General features: G+C 48.4%; 1 protein-coding gene across 1 annotated transcript in view; it reads left to right on the top strand.

The window, feature by feature from the left end:
- KSR2 (kinase suppressor of ras 2) overlaps nucleotides 1-21,236 on the top strand; it is a 420,995-nt gene that overhangs the window by 387,076 nt on the left and 12,683 nt on the right. The window contains exon 15 of the mRNA XM_039236742.1: nucleotides 20,932-21,028. Within this exon, the coding sequence (XP_039092673.1) occupies nucleotides 20,932-21,028 (97 nt within the window). The remainder of the gene's footprint in view (nucleotides 1-20,931; nucleotides 21,029-21,236) is intronic.

Below are 21,236 nucleotides of genomic sequence, written 5' to 3'. Positions count from 1 at the left end.
GCTATTCTACCACAGTGACTGTCTGATGGCCTTGACCTAGTGTGATGTGACTTGGGAACTCAGCTCTGGCCAAGACTTTGCCCACCTGTCTGTCTGTCTTAAGACAGAGAGACCTTACTGCCTCCTTCAGAAGAGTTGGCCATTCCCTGAGTCACCCAGATGTGAAACCTGGCAGTTCTTCTCCCGTGGATTTAGGCACTGCCCTGGTCATCACTGATGTGTCACTCAGGTGCTTGCCTCTAGGAAGGTGACTGCGTGTTTGGCTCTAGAAGTCCCCACGATGAATAACTGCCTCAGTGCCCTCAGCCATCTCAGGCTGACTTCCGCTGGTTACAAGGGACAAGCGTCAGGGCGTCTGGGTGGGTCAGTCGGTTAAGTGTCCGACTTTGGCTCATTAAGCGTCCGACTTCGGCTCAGATCATGATTGCACAGTCCCTCCGGGGGTGTGAGTCCTGCGTCGGGCTGTGTGCTGACAGCTCAGAGCCTGGAGCCTGCTTCGGATTCTATATCTCCCTCTATCTCTGGCCCTCCCCTGCTCACACTGCCTCTCTCTCAGAAATAAATAAAACATTAAACATTAAAAAACAACAACAACAACAACAAGGGACAAGTGTTACATTGAGAGGCCAGAGTGGCAGTAGGTTGGGGCCAAGTCCCACTGGACAAGGTTTCATCGTTTTGCTATGGACGACTCTAGAAGGATTTTTATCAGGGTGGTGGACGGGGCTCATAATGTGATTTCCCTTTTGAGTCATTCACAAAGCTTATTTCCCTGCTGTGTGCAGAGTAGATTAGAGGAGGGGAGTGGGGAAGGAGGAAGCCAGTGAGAGAGCGTTGGGGTTCATCATACAAGAAGGACTCTAAGAACTTCCTGGCAGCAGCGGGGGCAGAGGGGTGACTCTCCTTGGGCCCCAATGTCCAGAGGATATTGGGATGATGTCTGAATGATGGCTGGTGCTTTCCCCCTTTGCCTTCTCTGCACCTCTTCTGGAAACCTCTTCTGCAGCCGCCCCTTGCCCCACGCAGCTGGCTCTGCTTCCTCCTCTGTGCGCATCCTCACATTTGTGGACTGGGCTGGGGATGGAGGGTGTTTTCACATCTGCCTCCTCCATTAGACCAGAAATCCCAGGCGGTCCTGGATTATCTCCCGGAGCCCTGTGACCAACCCCGGAGTCTAGCACTCAGCCTGGGACCCAGGAGAGCGTCACTGGTCTGTTGTTTGAAAGCAGACAGTCTTTGGGTGGTTACTTCAAGGGAGAAAGGAAATGAAGGCGCCGTTACGGTGTTTCATCCTTATAAGGAAGAGCTGTATTTTTGTTGGGACTCTGTATGTGCCAGGGACAGCGGTAAGCTCTTCAGATGAAGTGTTTAATTTTCAATACAGTGAGTTCCGTTCATCACACCCAGCTTATGGATGAAATAAACGGAGGCTCAGGAAGATAAAGCCACATGTAGTGGTAGAGGCAGGTTCACATCGGGCCATTTCTTTGACAACTCATGAGGACGGGAGCATCACCCTTACTTTGCAGATAAGGAAGTGGAGGCTCAGAGAGGCTAAATAACATGCCTCTGTTACTCGACTGAGAAGCGCCTGAGCCTGTCCATTCACGCTGAAGCCCACGGGCTGTCTCTGGGCCTCTGTCCAGGTGCTTCCCTTGCAAAAGAGAATCTGAGTCTCTTGTCTGCGTTTCTCTGGGAAAGGCCCCCACACCTTCTCTTCTCCCATCTCCTGTGTGGTTTTTGAAGATGCATTGGGAGATGACAGATGGGCTTGTGGACAACACAGGGCTCTTCAGACACCAAGAGAATAGTATTTGTGAATCTCTGAAGCAAACAGACCCTCCTACGCATGCACCAAACAAGGATGGAAATTATAACCTGAAACTGACAAGTCAGGAAACAAACAAACAAACAGCGTCTGCTAAGTGGGAGAGAGGAGGATATTGGCTGGGAAGAGAAATGTCATTTTCAGGCTTCCAAAGAAAGTATTTCCCTATGATATAGAGAACCAATAAAATCCATAGTCTAATTCTTCTGGGCTGCCTGGTTGAATAATTTGTGAAATCACATCTGAGAGCCTTGACATTTAGTTTCTAATTTTGATAGAGATGATGTCTTGTTGGCCCAATATGGGGGCGTGTGCGTCAACTCTGAAGGCGCCTTCCCAGTCACAGACATTCAAAACCTATGTCCCCAGTCGAAATTTTCAAAAATGGCTTTGTCAGTAATTCACATATGTGTTCATTCGCTCACCTGTCCAGCCAGCTGGCCAGCCAGCACGGACAAGAAACTCAGCATTATACCAGGTAGGAATAGTGGAAGCATGGATGTGGGCAAGGTGTGATGAGACCCCATGGAGAGGAGAGATGGGCTATTTCCTGATGACTCAGACGTTTTGGAAGCGGGAGATGCAGGAAGGGTGTTCTTGGTTGAGGGGACAGTAAGGACAAAAACAAGAATGTGGGAGAAAGAAGATGCCACATTTGGAAAAGTATGGAATTCAGTTGGATTGGCATGAATGGTGCCCAACAGGGTAGGGGGTGTATGGAAGGTCCCAAAGTGTAAGTATCTTGACCTTCAGGGGTGAGTAACCGTAATAATAAGAGTAGATAGTTACTGAGCCTTAGCATGTGCTGGGCGCTGTGCCGAGCAGATTATTGAATACTACTTTGTGACAGTGAATGCTCACAGCCATCCGTGGAGGTGAATGTGATCATTCATCACCTTTTTACAGATCAGCTCAGTCTTTGTTCATTTGGGCCGCTGTAACAAAATACCATAGGATGAGTAATACTGATAATTATTCCCCACAGTTCTGGAGGCTGGGAAGTCCAAGATCAAAGTGCTGGCAGATGCACTGTTAAGTGAGAGCCTGCTTGTTGGCTCATAGATGTCTGTCTACCCCACACCGTGGAAGAGGCAAGGGCATTCTCTGGGGTCTCCTTTATAAGGGCATTCATCCCATTTGCGAGGGCTTCATCATGATGACCTAACCACCTCCCAAAGCTCCCCAAATACCATCACCTTGGGGACTAGGTTTCCACAGGAATTTTGGGGTGGACACAGACATTCAGTCTATAAGCAAGCTCCGGGAAGTTTCGTTCCTTGTCTGGGGGCTCCCCTGGGGGTGAGGGGTAAGCAACAAGAGCACAACTCTGCTTAAGCAGGGGTCTGAGGAGGGCTGATGAAACTCACAAAGACATGGGAGTAGAATGTCTGGGCTCTGGTTTTAGGGGAAGGGGGTGGTATCACCCCCTGGTGCTGGCCAGAGGTTTGAGTGAAACCCTGGACCTCCATTTCTTCCCTCTTCAATGGAGCCAAGTACACCCACCCACTCGTGGCTGCTCACGGCCATGCAATTGATAGCCTCATTCGCAGGATGGTGTGGAGGCTGCCATGTCTGAGCTCTGGCCCTGAGCTGTGGAGAGCGAGCCCTCGCCCTCTCTGTATCCATCCCAGCACCCCCCCGCTCCCCGCCCCGCCTGGACATCCCCTCCCATCAGCCTCCCCAGGGCATCCCCAAGGCCTGGGGGCCCTCGTGTGTTAAAATCCCTGCCTTTTTGCCCTCGGAGCTTTGTAGATAGAAGCTAGAGATTTAAGCCAGCCTGAGAGGGCAAGAATCGCCAGTGAATATTGGGAAGGAATTCTATTGGTGCCCTGGAGTTAAGAGCTTAAAGGGGTGGGGGGGGGAAGAACCCCAAATGAACTTGAGTGACAATTTTTGCCCATTTCTGAGAAATCAGCGCAGACTTACATTTTGTTCGTGCACCTCCTAAATTGGGTTTTGGGGGAATGACAGGACTTTGAATTGAAACCGATTACCAAGGTGAGGCTTGGTGACTAATGGAAATCTTGGTAATAGGATTACATGGAATTTTCATCTTTCCCATGAAGATGCAACATTGTCACATGGCCACCTCTCAGGGCACAGAACCTGTGTGTTTAATCTCTCTGGACATTTATTTTCTGTTTTTAAATGATTGAGAGGTAAGGTCACATCCCTGGGGTGACTTGCTTTCTATCTGTGAGAAGCAGGAGAAAGCTATTAACAAAAACATGAAATTGAATCTCCCCAAGCACAGATTCTCATTTGCCTCTGCTTCTTTGAACCCACTGCGCTGTCCAATGACATACAAATCTGAGGTGTCCGCAGGCTGGAGGAAGAGAGCCGTGCTTCTTCAGCACCACCGAGGACACAGCTCGCATCCCAGACACCGGTTTCCCTGGTGATGTTTCCTGTGGAAGCGTGACCCTGGACAGAGTATCTTATTTTCATGTTGCTGTTGTCTGTCTCTTTCATGCACTTCCAATGCCCTGCCTCGTATCGTTATGATGTGATTCTGTGCTGTTGGGGGCTGGGGGTGCCGATCCTCTGTTCTGGGAAACCCGAATTCATTTAATACCCGCACCTGCAAGCCTTCCCCTTCTTTCAGTTGTGTATTAACCAGGAGCTGTAGTCAGGAGAGGATAGGTTCATGCAGCAGTGACAGGAGACCCTGAAATCTTCATGGCTTATTCAGAAAATTTATTCTGGGGCACCTGGAGTGGCTCAGGTGGTTAGCATCCAGCTTTGGCTCAGGTCTCATGAACTCACAGTTCATGAGTTTGAGCCCCGCGTCGGGCTCTGTGCTGACAGCTCAGAGCCTGGAGCCTGCTTCAGATTCTGTGTCTCCCTCTCTCTCTGTTCCTCCCCCTCTTGCACTCTGTCTCTGTCTGTCTCTCTCTCTCTCATAGGTTTGCTGTAGGCTCGGCAATGTTCCAGGAGGGCTATCTTCCATGCAGTCACTCAGGGATCCAGGATATTCCAATCTGTGGCTCTGTCCTATTTAAACAGATTATAGGGGCGCCTGGGTGACAAAATGGGTTAAACGTCCAATTCTTGAATTTGGCTCAGGTCATGATCCCAGGGTCATGGGATCCAGCCTTGGGTCAGGCTCCATGCTGAGTGTTGGACCTGCTTGAGATTCTCTCTCTCTCTCTCTCTCTCTCTCAAAACATCTTAAAGAGAGATTATAGATGCATTTCTCAGCATCCCAACCGGAAAGTGACAGAGGTCACCTGTCGTTGGCCAGAACCAGTCACCTCGTGCTGCATAACTGCAAAGAGACTGGGCAGTGTGGTGTCCGGTGGGTCCTAGAGGGAGCACCACAGAACAGAACTGAGTCAACACACGGCATTGGCTCTTCTGGGCACATTTTCTAACTTAGTCCCCCCAGACCCAAGAGGCAGATTCTGGTTTGCCTATATCTGCATTTATTTTCAGCAACCTGCCAAAAAGCTTAAGAGTGCCTGGGCTGGATGCAGAACTCTGTTCTGCCCAGCTGCACGATCTGAGCTCCCAACCGCGGAGAGCTACTGCCCCCCCGTGTCCCCCCCCCACTCCAATCTCCATCCCCTTCATTCTCTTTTGCTGTCGCCACATGTAAAACTAGGACGTCCTCCCAGTACCTCCCCGCCTCTAGATCTGTCTCCATCCCTCTTGGGGTAACGAAATGGTAGTTCGTTTCGATCCCAGTGGTCACCCCAGCAGTGCTGCCCATCCTGCCTACCCTAGATCCCCTCGGTGTTCTGGCTTTTTCCACAAAGCTTCCAGTGCGAAGGACACGTCTGGCTGGCAGAGCATGGGTTGCGGAAACCTGGCAAAGTTCCTTCCCTGAATGACTGACAAGCCTGAAAATTCAGGGGGATTTCCTGTTTCCCACGCCAGGGCTCCTCTGTGCCATGCAGCAGGAAGAAATGAGTGGGGACTTTTGGAAACTCCCCATGTTCTTTCTTTTGTAAACAACTGTATTGATTTTATTTATGTATCTCTGAAAGCTCGCTCATTTAAAGTATTCCTATGGTTCTATGCTTTTTAGTATATCTACTGAATTGTGCAGCCATCACCAAATCTAAGTGTGGCACCATATATCACTTGAAAAAGAAAAATCCTGGGGTGTCTAGGTGGTTCAGTCGGCTGAGCGTCCGACTCCAGCTCAGGTCATGATCTCGCGGTGCATGGGTTCGAGCCCCACGTCAGGCTCTGTGCTGAGAGCTCAGAGCCTGGAGCCTGCTTCGGATTCTGTGTCTCCCTCTCTTTCCGCCCCTCCCCTGCTCATGCTGTGTCTGTCTGTCTCTCTCTCTGTCTCTTAAAAATGAATAAATATTGGGGCGCCTGGGTGGCTTAGTCAGTTAAGCATCCGACTTTCGCTTAGGTCCTGATCTCGCAGTTCGTGGATTCGAGCCCTGCGTCGGGCTCTGTGCTGACTGCCAGCTCAGAGCCTGGAACCTGTTTCAGAGTCTGTGACTCCCTCTCTCTCTGACCCTCCCCTGCTCACGCTGTCTCTCTCTCTCTCCTAGAAATAAAAATATTTTTTTAAAAAAATGAATAAATATTATAAAAAAGAAAAAGAAAAACCCTATCTTTAACAGTCACCCCCTACCCCCACCCTCATTAACCTCCAGCCCATGGCACCTGGACTTGCAGTTTTTGGGCAGAGAGGCATGCGTCTGTTGGAGCACGTCAAAGACCAAGGGAAATGCAGACAGAGTGCTTTCTGAGAGGTGAGAGGCTGTGGTGAGTTCCGCAGGGCTCCCCAATGCCAGCCACGAAAATATACCCAAGAGAAAGGCATACACGTACATGTAGATGCAAAGACGCCCTCGCACACGTATGCACGGCCACACACACATAAATGTGTGCACATGCACGGACTTCCTGCATGTGCCCGTATACACAGGTCCACTGCATGCGCACACACGTGTTCCTGCACACATAAACATACACACGCGGGGAGGGGGGCGCCGGCACCCGTAGAAGCGAGAGTGTACACGTACATACGGGAGCACGCAGACCCGTGTCCTGCCTGTGGCTTTTGATGCAGCTCCGGTGACCCACTGTGTGGTGGCAGAGGCTCAGGCATCTCCCCCGTGATGGCCCTGTGCGAGCCAGTGGTCTGTAAGGGAGGAATCCGAAAGCAATTTGGGATTCGCCTCACCTGGATGAACATTCGTCGGCTAGTCTAGCGCCCAGGGGGAAGGCTCTGGCGGGGCGCAGGAGGAGGGTGCGGGCAGGGGTCGTGGAGAGGAAGACGCAGCAGACGTGCGGGTAGATCACAGGACACAGGCTTGACATGCGTGTCCGTGTCTGAGTCATGGCATGTCTGACCCGACTGTGTCTCTCACTGGAGCTCCTCCTGTCCAGGAGGTAGCTCGGTCCGTCACCACTGGTGCAAAGCACAGGCTTGTAGATAAATTCCTGGCTTGCATCTGTGCTGACCCAGTTCCTCCTTCTCCCGCATCAGCCTGAGGGAATCCCAAACAGAGCCCTGTCCCTGCACCTGTGACCCAGGCTGACAGTCCAGTGTGGTGTCTGCCTTGTCCTCAAGATTCGGTATCCCCATGCCTAGCCGGGAGCCTTGGTGCTCACATGCATGGACAGATGAATGGTTGAACAAATGGAAAAGCCACTTGGCCTTGACCACACCCAGTTCCCAATGCAAAGAACGGTTCAAATTTGTTCAACTCTGTCGAGTTCTAGTAGCCCGATTTCTGTGGCCCCACCCCAGTCTCTTAGAACAAGGGTGAACAAACATTTTCTGTAAAGAGCCTGACAATAAATATTTTTAGCTTTGCCATACGGTCTTTGTCAGGAGGACCCAACTCTGCTGTTATAGCACGAAGCATCTGTAAGAGACTCTGCAAATGAGGCTGTGGCCGTGTTCCAATAAAACACTATTGACTAGGTATTTACTAGGCCATTGTACCTATGCTCTTCCAAATTCTCTGTGAACTCCTGACCTAGAGCAGTGTGAACAATGAGATAGTGGGGTGTATGCTGGGGCGCCCCAGTACCACAGGCTTTGTCAAGAAAGAGAGAGGCAGGGGAGCTTGGGTAGCTCAGTCAGTTGAGTGTCCTACTTTGGCCCTGGTCATGATCTCATGGTTTGTGAGTTCCAGCCCCGTGTCAAGCTCTCTGCTGTCAGCACAGAGCCCACTTCAGATCCTCTGACCCCCTTGCTACTCTACCCTCCCCTGCTTGTGTGCTGTCTCTCAAAAATGAATAAACATTATTTTTTAAAATATTTTATTTATTTTTGAGAGAGAGAGACAGCATGAGCAGGGGAGGGTCAGAGAGAGAGGGAGACACAGAATCTTAAGCAGGCTCCAGGCTCTAAGCTGTCAGCACAGAGCCTGATGCAGGGCTCGAACCCACGAACCATGAGATCATGACCTGAGCTGAAGTCAGACGCTTAACCGACTGAGCCACCCAGGTGCCCCAAACATTATTTTTTTTTTTTTTTAAGAGAAAGAAAGAAAGAAGGAAGGAAGGAGAGGAAGGGAGGAAGGGAGGAAGGGAAAAAGAAAAAGGAAAGGAAAGGAAGGGGAGAGGCAGTGAAAAGGCCGCAGGTTTGGGGCAAACTGGATCCACAACCAGGCCACGAAGGATCTAGGATAAGTCATTCTTTTCCTGGAGCCTTTGCTTCCTCATCAGAAGGTGGGAGGGTGAACAGTCTCCCCATAGGGCTCTGGTGAGGTGAACTGAGCACAGGCTTGTCTCAGGAGCTTGGAAAATGTTGGCTCCCTCATCCCTCCATGCTGTTCTTTCTACTTCCCAAAAAGGCCATGTAGCTAAGTGGCTAAGAGCAAGACGTGGGTGTCAGACTGAGGGTAGACGGTTCTCCTTCGTAGATCTTCTCTGCAGGGGCTTAGCAAATGACTTGACCTCCCTGAGTCTCAGTTTTCCCATCTGTGAAATAAGAATTCTACTCTCCTGACAAGGTTGAGGTTGGGAATGCAACTATAGTTGACCCTTGATCTACACCGGTTTGAACTACGTGGGTTCACTTATATACAGATTTTTTTTCAAGAGATACAGTACAGCAAATGTATCGTCTTTATGATTTTCTTCACATTTTTTGGTCTAACTTACCTTTTTGTAAGAATATATGTATAATACATCTAACATAGAAAATATGTGTTAATTGACTGTTTATATGATCAGTAAGGCTTCTGGTCAGCAATAGGCTGTTAGCAGTTAAGCTTTCAGGGTGTCAAAGTTACACACAGATTTTCAACTGTGTGTGGCAACTGTTCAACCCCCGCGTTGTTCAAGGGTCAGCTGTAAATAAGATCATTTGTGTAAAACCCTTAGGGTACTCGTGGGAAGGTTCAGTGAATAGTATTGATCATTCTTAGGAGGCAGCTTGGCTGCAACACAGAATATAGCCCCAGGCAGACCTGGGGTTCGAGTCTGTCTGTGGGAAAATCTATTTCCCTCTGTGTTTTGGTATCCCCATCTCTTCTATGAAGGAGGTGGCCCCAGTGATCTGTAACACTGGTCTACAGCCTGAATTCTAGAACTTTCTATACATGTTTTCTTACATCATGGCCAGGTAGGTGTCACACTGAGCTCCATCTCCTGGGAAAGTAGAATTCTCCCATCCCTCCTTCTGCGTCCCCTCCCCACCTCACCGTGTCCCTCCACCTGCTCGGGACCTGGACCCTGTGGGTCGAAGGGACATGGCAATTTGTGGGGTTATGCACACCATTCATTGTCTGCCCCCCCTTCTCTTACCAGACACACAGTTATGTAAAAAATAACCAGATCGTTGACTCTGCCTTCTTCATTAGGGATTGAATTTTTCCAGGGTGACTGCTCCTGGGGCTTTCAGATCAGGACGGGTCCCCGGAACATGCTAAACCCTGTGCAGAAGACAAGGCACACAAAACAACAACAACAACAAACAACAACAAAAACACACATACACACACAAACACCCACAAAAAACCAAAAAACAAACAAACAAAAAAACGCTTCCTGCCTCGAAAGAGTCACAGCCAGAGAGGCATCCGAGTGAGGCTGCGGCTGAGCTGCTTGGAGCACAGATGCGGTTCACACTGCACTTCCTTCCAGTCTGCGACCCATTCAGTCTCTTCCAAACTGTCCGTAGAATAAACGTGCGTCTGGTTTCATTGCATTCTGACTCAGAGATGCCTTTTCCCTCCCTTTTTCTCTCATTTGACAAAAGTCAATGTGTTTGTTGGGAGAAAACTTAGAAAAGAGAGATAAGCAGCAAGGAAAAAACCTTGTAAAGCTCTTAATCCCACTACCTGAAATAAGCCCGCCGACACCTTGGAGCCTGTCCTCTGTGGGTTTTTAATGCATATAAATTAGGGCCTCTGCATATACATTTTAAAAATGGTAATTCAGTTTACTGGTTGAGCTTTAAAAAAAAAAAAACTGTGGTCCGGTCAAGGAGCAGCAAGAACTGATGTGTTTCAGCATTTGCAGCCCTGGAAGGCAGGGCTGGTGGTCTGTGTGGTGTCTTGGTGCCCTGAATGCTTCATCACTAACTTGCTGTGGCTTGGCACCTGGTCTGTCGTGTGCTATAAACCAGGAGGGAAGGGTCTGCCTTGGCACCAAACACCACTCTCCCAGCTGCAGTGGATGACGGGAAGGAGGAAGGGGATAGGTGTCACGTGCTCCTTCATTTGCTCCAGGAGCATTTCCGGAGCCCCTCCCCTGGGCTTGGCCGGCTGGGTGCCTCAAGGGTACGTCAGGAAGCTCTGAAGACCCCCTCACACGGCCAAGCGCTCTTCAGCCTGCCTGGCGTCACTCTGGGTGGCAGCTGGGAATTCCCAGACAGAAGCAGCGAGCAGACAGTGAGGCCAGATACAGGCTGGCCCTGAATTTGACCTTGGATTGGGGGGAGGGGTATCTCGGCGGGGCCCAGCTGACAAAGTTTTCCAGAAGTCAGGCCATCTCCAGTGGGTTCAGTTCAGTCCTCTTTGCCAAACCATCTTTTCCCAAGGCATCCTACAAAATCCTGGGAAGATGTGGTGCTTTCAGAGCTGACTCAGATCTGGAGCCTGAACAGTGGGACCCTGGGCAGGTCACATAACCTTCCCGCGCATGAATTGCCTCGTTTGTAGCCTTGCACCTGCCTGAGAAGTGCTCAGCTCAGTGCCTTGTCAGAGGAAGCTCTGTAAATGGAGAGCGGTGTCAAACTGGACACAGAGGCCACATACAAACTCATATATAACCAGTTCCCTTCCCTCCCCACCCCACCTCACAGATCACAAAGCACTGCGAGTTCCCAGAAGTTTCCGGTAGCCTGCCTGAAATCACACAGCCAGGAAGGGGCAAAACTTTATTGCAAGTGGTTCTGATTCTGAACCTATCCAGGCTGACTTACTATCTGGGCTGACTTACTGCCTCAGTTTCCCATCTGTACAATGGGAATAACCATACCCACTTTAGAGAGTTCTTAGAAGCATTGAATGAGATGATCCCTGGGAACTTTTTGCTTCTGTCCCGGTCCCTCGCTCAGCCTTCGGGAGATGGTCATCATCCTGAACAAGGCGTGTCTGCCCTTCTTGGAGAGAGGAGACAAGGGCACGGGGTGAGAAGTTGCCAGAAATGAATGCAGAGTCTTTGCCCTAAGACAGCATGATGTGGTGGGAAGGGGGCCCCTGGTGTCCCCTCCCAAGAGGCCAGCGTGACCATTTAGTAATGGAGGCACCCACCCCTCTCCCCTTAGTCTCTACCTGACCCATGTTAGTTTCTCCATTGTCCTGCTTGTTACTTGCACGTATTCTGTTTGCTATTATCTGTTCCTCCATGAGAATGTCAGTTCCATCAGAGTGAGGAAATGGCCCTTGCACTGCCCAAATCTGGCCTGTAGTGCTACGTCATTGCATAACTGGTGGGCGGGGAGGGTTTGCAGGTAGAGGGATTACCTCCCAGGTTTCCCAGAGGGTGAGACAGGTATCACTGGCCCCAGGGAGCATTGAATCCCATAGGGGGCGACCATTCTTTTCCTCTTCAATTCTCTTTCCATCCTTCTAGTGACATTAGGGAGAAAGTCTCCATCTAGTGCTAGTATCTGACACCTTCTTAACCCTGACTTGCTAAAATTTTTTTAACTTTATTTGAGAGAGAAAGAGAGAGAGAGAATGCATGTGCAGGCGGGGGAGGGGCAGAGAGAGACAGAGGATCCAGAGCGAGCTCTGTGCTAACAGCAGAGAGCCCAATGCAGGGCTCAAACTAATGAACTGCAAGATGACGACCTGAGCCGAAACCAAGCATTGGACGCTTAACCAACTGAGCCACCCAGGTACCCCTAAACTTTTTTTTTAATTAATTAATTTATTTATTTTAAAACTTACATCAAAGTCAGTTAGCACATAGTGCAACAATGATTTCAGGAGTAGATTCCTGAATGCCCCTCACCCATGTAGCCCATCCCCTCTCCCACAACCCCTCCAGCAACCCTCTGTTTGCTCTCCATATCTACGAGTCTCTTCTGTTTTGTTCTCCTCCCTGTTTTCATGTTATTTTTCTTCCCTTCCCTTATGTTCATCTGTTTTCTATCTTAAATTTCTCATATGAGTGAAGTCATAGGATATTTGTCTTTGACTGACTAATTTCACTTGGCATAATACCCTCTAGTTTCATCCACGTAGTTGCAGATGGCAAGATTTCATTCTTTTTGATTGCCAAGTAATACTCCATTGTATGTGTACACCACATCTTCTTTATCCATTCATCTGTCGATGGATATTTGGGCTCTTTCCATACTTTGGCTATGGTTGATAGCACTGCTATAAACATCGGGGTGCATATGCTCCTTCAAATCGGCACACCTGTATTCCTTGGATAAATACCTAATAGTGCCATTGCTGGGTCATAAGGTAGTTCTATTTTTAATTTCTTGAGGAACTTCCACACTGTTTTCCAGAGTGGCTGCGCCAGTTTGCGTTCCCACCAGCAGTGCAAAAGAGATCCTCTTTCTCTGCATCCTCGCCAACGACTGTTGTTGCCTGAGTTGTTCATGTTAGCCATTCTGACCGGTGTGAGGTGATATCTCATTGTGGTTTTGATTTGTATTTCTCTGATGATGAGTGGTATTGTGCATTGTGTTGGTTGGCCATCTGGATGTCTTCTTTAGAGAAGTGTCTATTCATGTCTTTTGCCCATTTGTTCCCTAGATTTTTTTGGGGGTGTTGAGTTTGGTAAGTTCTTTGTAGATTTTGGATCCTAACCCTTTGTCTAACATGTCATTTGCAAATTTCTTCTCCCATTCCATCGATTGCCTTTTAGTTTTGCTGATCATTTCCTTCGCTGTGCAGAAGTTTTTATTTTGGTGAGGTCCTAATAGTTCACTTTTGCTTTTGTTTCCCTTGCCTCTGGAGACGTGTTGAATAAGAAGTGGCTGGGGCCAGGATCAAAGAGGTTTTTGGCTGCTTTCTCCTCTAGGATTTTGATGGCTTCCTGTCTTACATTTAGGTCTTTCATCCATTTTGAGTTTATTTTTGTGTATGGTGTAAGAAAGTGGTCCAGATTCATTCTTCTGCATGTTGCTGTCCACTTTTCCCAGTTGGATATTCTCTCCTGCTTTGTCAAAGATGAGTTGGCCATAGGTTTGTGGGTCCATTTCTGGGTTCTCTATTCTGTTCTATTGATCTGAGTGTTTGTTTTTGTGCCAGTACCATACTGTCTGGATGATTACAGCTTTGAAATACATCTTGAAGTCCAGGATTGTGGTGCCTCTAGCTGCGGTTTTCTTTTTCAGGATTGCTTTGGATATTTGGGGTCTTTTCTGGTTCCATAGAAATTTTAGGATTGTTCTAGCTCTGTAAAGAATGCTGGTGTTATTTTGATAGGAATTGCATTGAATATGTAGATTGCTTTGGGAAGTATCAACACTTTAACAATATTTGTTCTTCCAATCCATAAGCAAAGAATATTTTTCCATTTTTTGTGTCTTCTTCAATTTCTTTAATAAGCTTTTCATAGTTTTCAGTATATAGATTTTTCACCTCTTTAGTTAGGATTGTTCCTAGGTATTTTTATGGTTTTTGGTGCAACTCTAAATGGGATCAGTTCCTTGATTTCTCTTCCTGTTGCTTCATTATTGGTGTATGGGAATGCAACTGATTTCTGTGCATTGATTTTATATCCTGCGACTTTGCTGTATTCATGGATCAATTCTAACAGTTTTTTGGTGGAGTCTTTTGGGTTTTCCATATAGAGTATCATGTTATCTGCAAAGAGTGAAAGTTTGACTTCCTCCTTGCCAATTTGGATGTTGTTTATTACTTTGTGTTGTCTGATTGCTGAGGCTAAGGCTTCCAGTACTATGTTGAATAACAGTGGCAAGAGTGGACATCCCTGCCATGTTCCTGACCTTATGGGGAAAGCTCTCAGTTTTTCCCCATTGAGGAGGATATTAGCAGTGGGTCTTTTGTATATGACTTTTATGATCTTGAGGTGTGAGGTATGATCCTTCTATCCCTACTTTCTTGAGGGTTTTTATCAAGAAGCGATGCTATATTTTGTCAGATGCTTTCTCTGCATCTATTGAGACGATCATGTGGTTCTTGCCCTTTCTCTTATTGATGTGATGTACCACATTGATTGTTTTGTGGATATTGAACCAGCCCTGCATCCCAAGTATAAATCCCACGTGGCTGTGGTGAATAATTCTTTTAATAATGTATTGTTGGATCTGGTTGGCTAATATCTTGTTGAGGATTTTTACATCCGTGTTCATCAGGGAAATTGGTCTGCAGTTCTCCTTTGTAGTGAGGTCCTTGTCTGGATTCGGAGTCAAGGTCATCCTGGCCTCAGAGAATGAGTTTGGATGTTTCCCTTCCATTTCTATTTTTTGAAACAGCTTGAAAAGAATAGGTGTTAACTCTTTTTTAAAAAATGTTTTTACTGATTTCTGAGAGAGACAGACAGACACCATGAGCAGGGGAGGGTTAGAGAGAGAGGGAGACACAGAATACAAAACAGGCTCCAGGCTCTGAGCTGTCAGCACAGAGCCCGACGCAGGGCTCGAACCCACGAACCGTGAGATCATGACCTGAGCCGAAGTCTAACGCTTAAACGACTGTGTTGGTTGTAATCTCTCTTCTGTCATTCTTGATTTTATTTATTTGGGTCCTTTCCTTTTTCTTTTTGATCAAACTGGCTAGGGGTTTATCAATTTTGTTAATTCTTTCAAAGAACCAGTTCTTGGTTTCACTGATCTGTTCTACTGGGGCGTTTTTTTGTTTCTGGTTTTTGGGTTTTTTTGTTTCAATAGCATTGATTTCTGCTCTAATCCTTATTATTGCCCATCTCCTCCTGTTTGGCGTTTGACTTGCTGTTCTTTTTCCAGCTCTTTAAGGTGCAAGGTTAGGTTGTGCATCTGGGACCTTTCTTCCTTCATTAGGAAGGCCTGGATTGCTATATGCTTCCCTCTTATGACCTCCTTTGCTGCGTCCCAGAGATTTTGGGCTGTGGTGTTATCAATTTCATTGGCTTCCATGTACTTTTTAACTTCCTCTTTAACTTCTTGGTCAGCCCATTCATTCTTTAGTAGGATGGTATTTAGTCTCCAAGGATTAGTTATCTTTCCAAATTTTTTCTTGTGGTTGATTTTGAGTTTCATAGCGTTGTGGTCTGAAAATATGCATGGTATAATCTTGATCTTTTTGTGCCTGTTGAGGGTTGATTTGTCTTAAACTTCTTTTTAAAAACAAAGAGGCCTCAAAATCAGACCATTTGGCCACAAATGCCAAGCTAAGATTTCATTCTGTTTGACATGTTGGCTTTCACGGTACTTATTTTGACATTTATTTGGGGCTAGAGACTCAGGCTTTCTACCCAGCAATGATAGAAAGTAATGATACAAGTTTTTTTTTTAATACACTTATTTTTTCAAGGCAATGTATCCAAAGAAAAAGTATTAGCAAATGATAAATAACATAAGGTGGCCAATCTGACAAAAAATATTAAGGTGGTTCTGGAATGATTGCAGTGAGATACACAGTCTGACCCTTGGGAGATGATAAAAATATATATGTAAGTATATATACATGCACGCTCACACATACACACACACACACACACACATACATAGGGAAGGAGCATGTCCTGGCATGTCTTTGGACAAGGTCAAGAACAGGTCTCAGATGACGGCCAGACCACACAGTGTGATCAGAGGCAGAGGACCATTTCCTGGAAGCTAGAGGCTCCCCCAGCTGGCTGTACCCTTGGAGCACTCCCACCCCAGTAAAGCCCAGACCATGGAGAGCAGAATGTCACCAGTTGCTCCAAAGCCTGAGGTCACAGTCAGGGACAATAGCATCACTCATTGCCACAACCTCGTCTCAGTACTTAAAGGGCCCAGAGGAGCCAACCCTTGGCCTCTGGACGTAGCCAAACTGGATCCAGGAAGAGGGAGTCATAGCTTCCTTCTCCCCTCCCCGCTTCTCCAAGCCTCCCGGCAATATCAAGGCTGGAGAAGGAAGGAGTGTGCGGCAGGGAAAAGTAAGTCCTGCTTTCAGGGGCGGCTAGGCTCCTGCTTTGCATATTCCGGTGTCTGGCGGTCCCCATCTTCCTTCTTGTCTGTCTGGGACATGAGCCTTTTGCCACCAACCCCTTACCGAATGGAACTCGATAACTCTTCATTTCCTGGACGCATGTCGGGTTAAGCAGGTGGCGGGCAGCTGGCATTTCTCACTTGCTTTCTGGCATTTCCCATTTTTAATAGGAAGCTAACCTGGCATTTTTTATGAAAAAGCCCCTGAGTCCCCAGGTTGAATATCTTCAGTGTTAGATTCATGAACGACTTGGAAGTTAAGAGATTGCCTGCGGCTGGAACTTGAGGGAGCCCACAACATGTCGCTTGAAATGTGATTTATTTGCTCAAGGGAAGGGGGAAGTAAAGGGGCACTTAAGTAGGTTTTTGAGTTTTGAGAGGTGGGGAGTGCTTAGGAGTGAACAACCAAAGGGTTGTAAATCCCTTCTGACGGAGCAGAGTGTTTTAAAACAACAGCTGACTTTGAAAGCAACTGCCTTTGGGAACACAAATCAGGCAGAGCTAAACCATTTCCACCCAGCTGTTTCTTTTATTTGGAAGATCAGCACTGGAGAAAAGCAGGCCCCTGGGAGATGTTTTCTAGAGCCTAGCCATATGGCCTCTGTTGTGTTCCTCAAGTGTGCCAGTCTGGTCCTACCTCAGGGCCTTTGCACTGGCTGGTCCTTCAGCCTGGAACCCTCTTCCTCCAGATTTTCACACGGCTGCCTTCTTTCTTCATTCAGCTCTTGGCATGGGGGTCACCTCCCCCGAGGGGCTTACCCTGACTATCCTAGGTAAAGAAGCCCCCAGCCCCACCACTCTCTGTCCAGTAAATCTATATATTCTCTCCTTAGCACTTACGCATCTCTGAACATCTTTCTATTTGCTTGTTTACTTATTTATTGCCTGCCATCTCCCCTGGCCAGTCAGCAGCCCCCTGAGATTAAGGACTGGACCTGTCTTGCACGCGCTAGAACAGAATACCACCCTGCCCACAGTGCCGCGGTCACTACATAGACTGTGAACTGACCTGATGACCTCTGGGCCTCAGCAAAATCAGATTGATCTTGAGGGGGTGCTTCGCAAAGTGGGAGTCCCTGCACCACCAGTGAACTTATTTGAAATGCAAATTCTCACAGGCGCCTGGGTGGCTCAGTCGATTAAGCATCTGGCTTCGGCTCAGGGTATGATCTCGCAGTTCATGAGTTCGAGCCCTGTGTCGGGCTCTGTGCTGACAGCTCAGAGCCTGGAGCCTGCTTCGGATTCTGTGTCTCCCTCTCTCTCTCACTGCCCCTCCTCTGCTCATGTTTGCTCTCTCTCTCTCAAAAATAAATAACCATTAAAAATTTTTTAAAAAAGGAAATGCAAGTTCTCTGCACCCTACCCAGACCCTCAGCAGAATTCCTTGGGGTAGGACCAGCCATCTTTGTTTTGATAAAGCTCTTCCAAGGGACTGTGGTGCACATTCAGGTTCATCAGCCCCAGGACTTGTGCTTAAACACCTCTGCGGTCTAGGCAGGGGTTGCTGCAGGAAGAAGACCAGGTGTGGTGGAGGAGGTGACCTGTGCCGGGTCTAGGGATATTCTTGTCTAAGACCAGGCGTACCTGACAGCACAACACCCCCTTCCGTCACCAAGGGACCATCTGTTACCCTCAACCAGAGCCCCTTAGAGCCCCAAAATAAAGCCACCAAGCGAATGAGCCGAGAAAGGTGAAGGCAGACGCCCGAGAGGTGGATTCTGTGTTATTGGATGCGGTGTTGCACTGGGGATCTCACTCCCCGGGGCGTCTGGCCATGGGAGGCAGCCCACCGTGTGGCGAGTCTGATGCCCTCAGGACCTGCTGTGCTATAGGAGTGAGCTGTGGCCAGGAAGGCCTGGACCCTGCCTTCACGGAGCATCGTCCGGAGGAGGGGATAGTCTGTCAGCAAAGATTCCAGCCAGGCTGTGTGCTAAACTTACAGGGGACCAGGGATCTAGTTGGGGAGTACGTATAGCATCGTACCGATGCTCAATCACAATCGATGCATCTTTCTGTTGATGAACACTTGGATTGGCTCCAGCATGGGGCTATTGTGAGTGGACTGCTATTAACATTCTCATACCTTCCGGCATGTCTGTGGGTGCATATGGGTACTCATGCCCGTTGGCTATATACTTGGGGAAGGAACCGCTGGTGGTGGATTATTTCACTTTGGTAGACGTGCCGAGCTGTGGTTGTGCGAAGTTACATCCCCCCAGTCGATGGGATGTACTCCAGCAGCCCCAGAAACCGCAGGGTAGTGAGAGAAGGAAACATGTTAGCAATTGCTCCTGGAAAGGACGATGTGAGCAGGGAGAGAAATGGACTGGGTATTTGAAGCCTGTGACTTGTGTGCACTTACCCTGGGAAGGAGAGTCTGGGAGCCTCAAAGCCTGTTGCAATTATTTGCTGTGCCGTCTGCTGTCAGAACAGTATTTTCTGGGCTCTGGCCTGTAATGAGTGTAGGTGGCCCTTCAAGAACCAAGCATCCAGGGGAGGGAGTCCACCCACGGCCTCCACCAGTCCCCAATATTTAACTGTCAATATGGCTTAATTGGCTGCACAGCCCACCTCCCTCCCTCTCTCCTGCAGTAACCACAGCAAATGTACCCCCCAGGACAGCAGCAATAGGGGACAGACTTGAGTCACTGTGGCTGCCTCCCACCAGCTTATGGGGCAACCTTGGACAGATGAATCAGACCCCCTGGGAGTCAGCTACCCTGAGAATCTCACCTTTTAAGGAAGTGAATAAATGAATCTTAGTGAAAGATCATAGGTAGTGTTTTGGATGGGCACATGGGTGGATGCGCGGCTAGGTAGATAGGTAGGAATACAATGGCTGAACAAGCAGATGTCATATGTGTGCGAATATATAGTACCTATTTGCACAAGTGTGTATACACATTTGCCACTTTATCGATCACTTACTACCTCTCCTAAAAGCCAGCAGTTCATGAGGACAGTACTTACTGTGTGCTGGGCATGGAGAGGTGTCCACACCTTTACACACCTGATTTCATGGGGTTCTCCTCACCACATCATAAGGCAGGAGCTATTGACTCCATTTTACAGATAGTGAAAGTGAGGCTCAGAGAGGTTAACTCACCTGCCCAGGGTCACACAGCTACTAACTGATAAACCAGAATCCTAACCCACAGAGTCTGACCGCTATGCTACCCTTCCCACCAGGTGCCAAGCATGGCACTCAGTTCCTTCTCTCATTCAGTCCTCACAGTGATTCTACAAGGTTGATATCACTCACTGTCTTTGATAGCTGAGGAATCTGAGGCCCAGAGGGGTTAAGTAACCCACCCAGAGACACACAGTAAGGAGCAGAGCTGGGGTCTAGCTCCAACTGCACGATCTCAGCCAAGTCTAGCACATAATAAGGGCTCGAAAAATACTAAAGGAAGAGCTAAGAGTGTTAGCAGCGAAATCATAGATGAAAAAAAAAATTCAAGCCTTTAGTTTTTTGTGGTTTTTTTTAAATATTTTTATTTATTTTTGAGAGAGAGATAGAGACAGCATGAGCAGGAGAGGGTCAGAGAGAGGGAGACACAGAATCCGAAGCAGGCTCCAGGCTCTGAGCTAGCTGTCAGCACAGAGCCCGACACGGGGCTTGAACCCATGAACTGTGAGGTCATGACCTGAGCTGAAGTCTGATGCTTAACCGACTGAGCCACCCAGGTGCCCCTCAAGCCTTTAGTTTTGACAGAAGATAGAATATGAACTTTGCTAATGCCATCCCTTCCTCTGTCAGCCATCACTGGATACTCTGAGCTAGATACGGTGCTAGGGGCTGGGAATGCTGTGGTACATCTAGAATGAATGAATGAATTCAGTCATTCATTCGTTTGTTCATTCATTCATTCCTCCACTCATTCGGTGAGCATGCGTTGAGTGCCCACTCTGTCTATGCCGGGCACGGAGCTCCCTGTAGACGGGATGGACAGATGGACACGCAGGCAACTCGGTGAGAAGGTGTTACTGTCGCTGCATTACTGTTCTTTTTCCACCTTGTCCTTTATCTTAAACCACTGGTCCTCAAAATGAACTCAACGAGGCTGCAAATAGTTTGAAAAACCCCTCTATCTAGACAGGCGTCTGGTTTTGGAGGGGAAGAGTACCCGTGTTTACACACAACCGTCTCAAGGCTTGAATGCATCGTCGGCTGATGGTACTTGGTGGACGTGAGCCACCAATTTCTTGCCTGGTCGCTGCCCCGCCCCCACCTCAGCAGCCTCTGGGAGCAGCTGGGACGAGTGGCCGGCAGAGCGCTGTCTGAGTGGCGTCTGAGGACCCCAGAAGTTAGCGGCTGGTGCACAGCTTTCGTTCTGTGCAGCCCGGGGACAGAGGGAGCCTGCCTCTGGACCGGGTTCAGTTCTGTGTGTGTCCTGACACCCCGAAGAACGTGCTCCCACATCTGTGTCCCAGAGCCGGAGCTGAGGCGCAGTCACAGGCTTGTTATCCAGCAATAGCGGCACGTCCGCTGTTACTTGCCACATCTGACAGCTATTGCGGGTCGCTCTCATCTGAACAAGTGCCGATAACGTATCTTCTCCGTTTTGCTTTTCAGCCTGTGTAAGGGACGGACGCTCTATTCTGTGGTGAGGGATGCCAAGATCGTCTTGGATGCCAACAAAACGAGGCAGATTGCCCAAGAAATTGTGAAGGTACCACAGGGGCTGGGGCTCCCTCCTGGGAGAGGTCAATTAGACTTGACCTGAAATATACCAGGCTGTGTGTAACAGTTTTGCCCAGATACCGCCATTAGGGATGGCCTGCCGATGTCCGGCTTCCGTTTGGTGCCTCATCGTCACGATAATTGGGCACATATATACGGGGACCAGGAGAAGTTTGTGTTGCTAGAATCCCTTACCC

Source organism: Hyaena hyaena, unplaced genomic scaffold (assembly GCF_003009895.1).
Source record: "Hyaena hyaena isolate Hyena2069 unplaced genomic scaffold, ASM300989v1 scaffold_0, whole genome shotgun sequence".
NCBI classification, from domain to species: domain Eukaryota; kingdom Metazoa; phylum Chordata; class Mammalia; order Carnivora; family Hyaenidae; genus Hyaena; species Hyaena hyaena.
The sequence above is the reverse complement of the archived record's forward strand: the minus strand, read 5'-3'. Positions and strand labels throughout refer to the sequence as shown.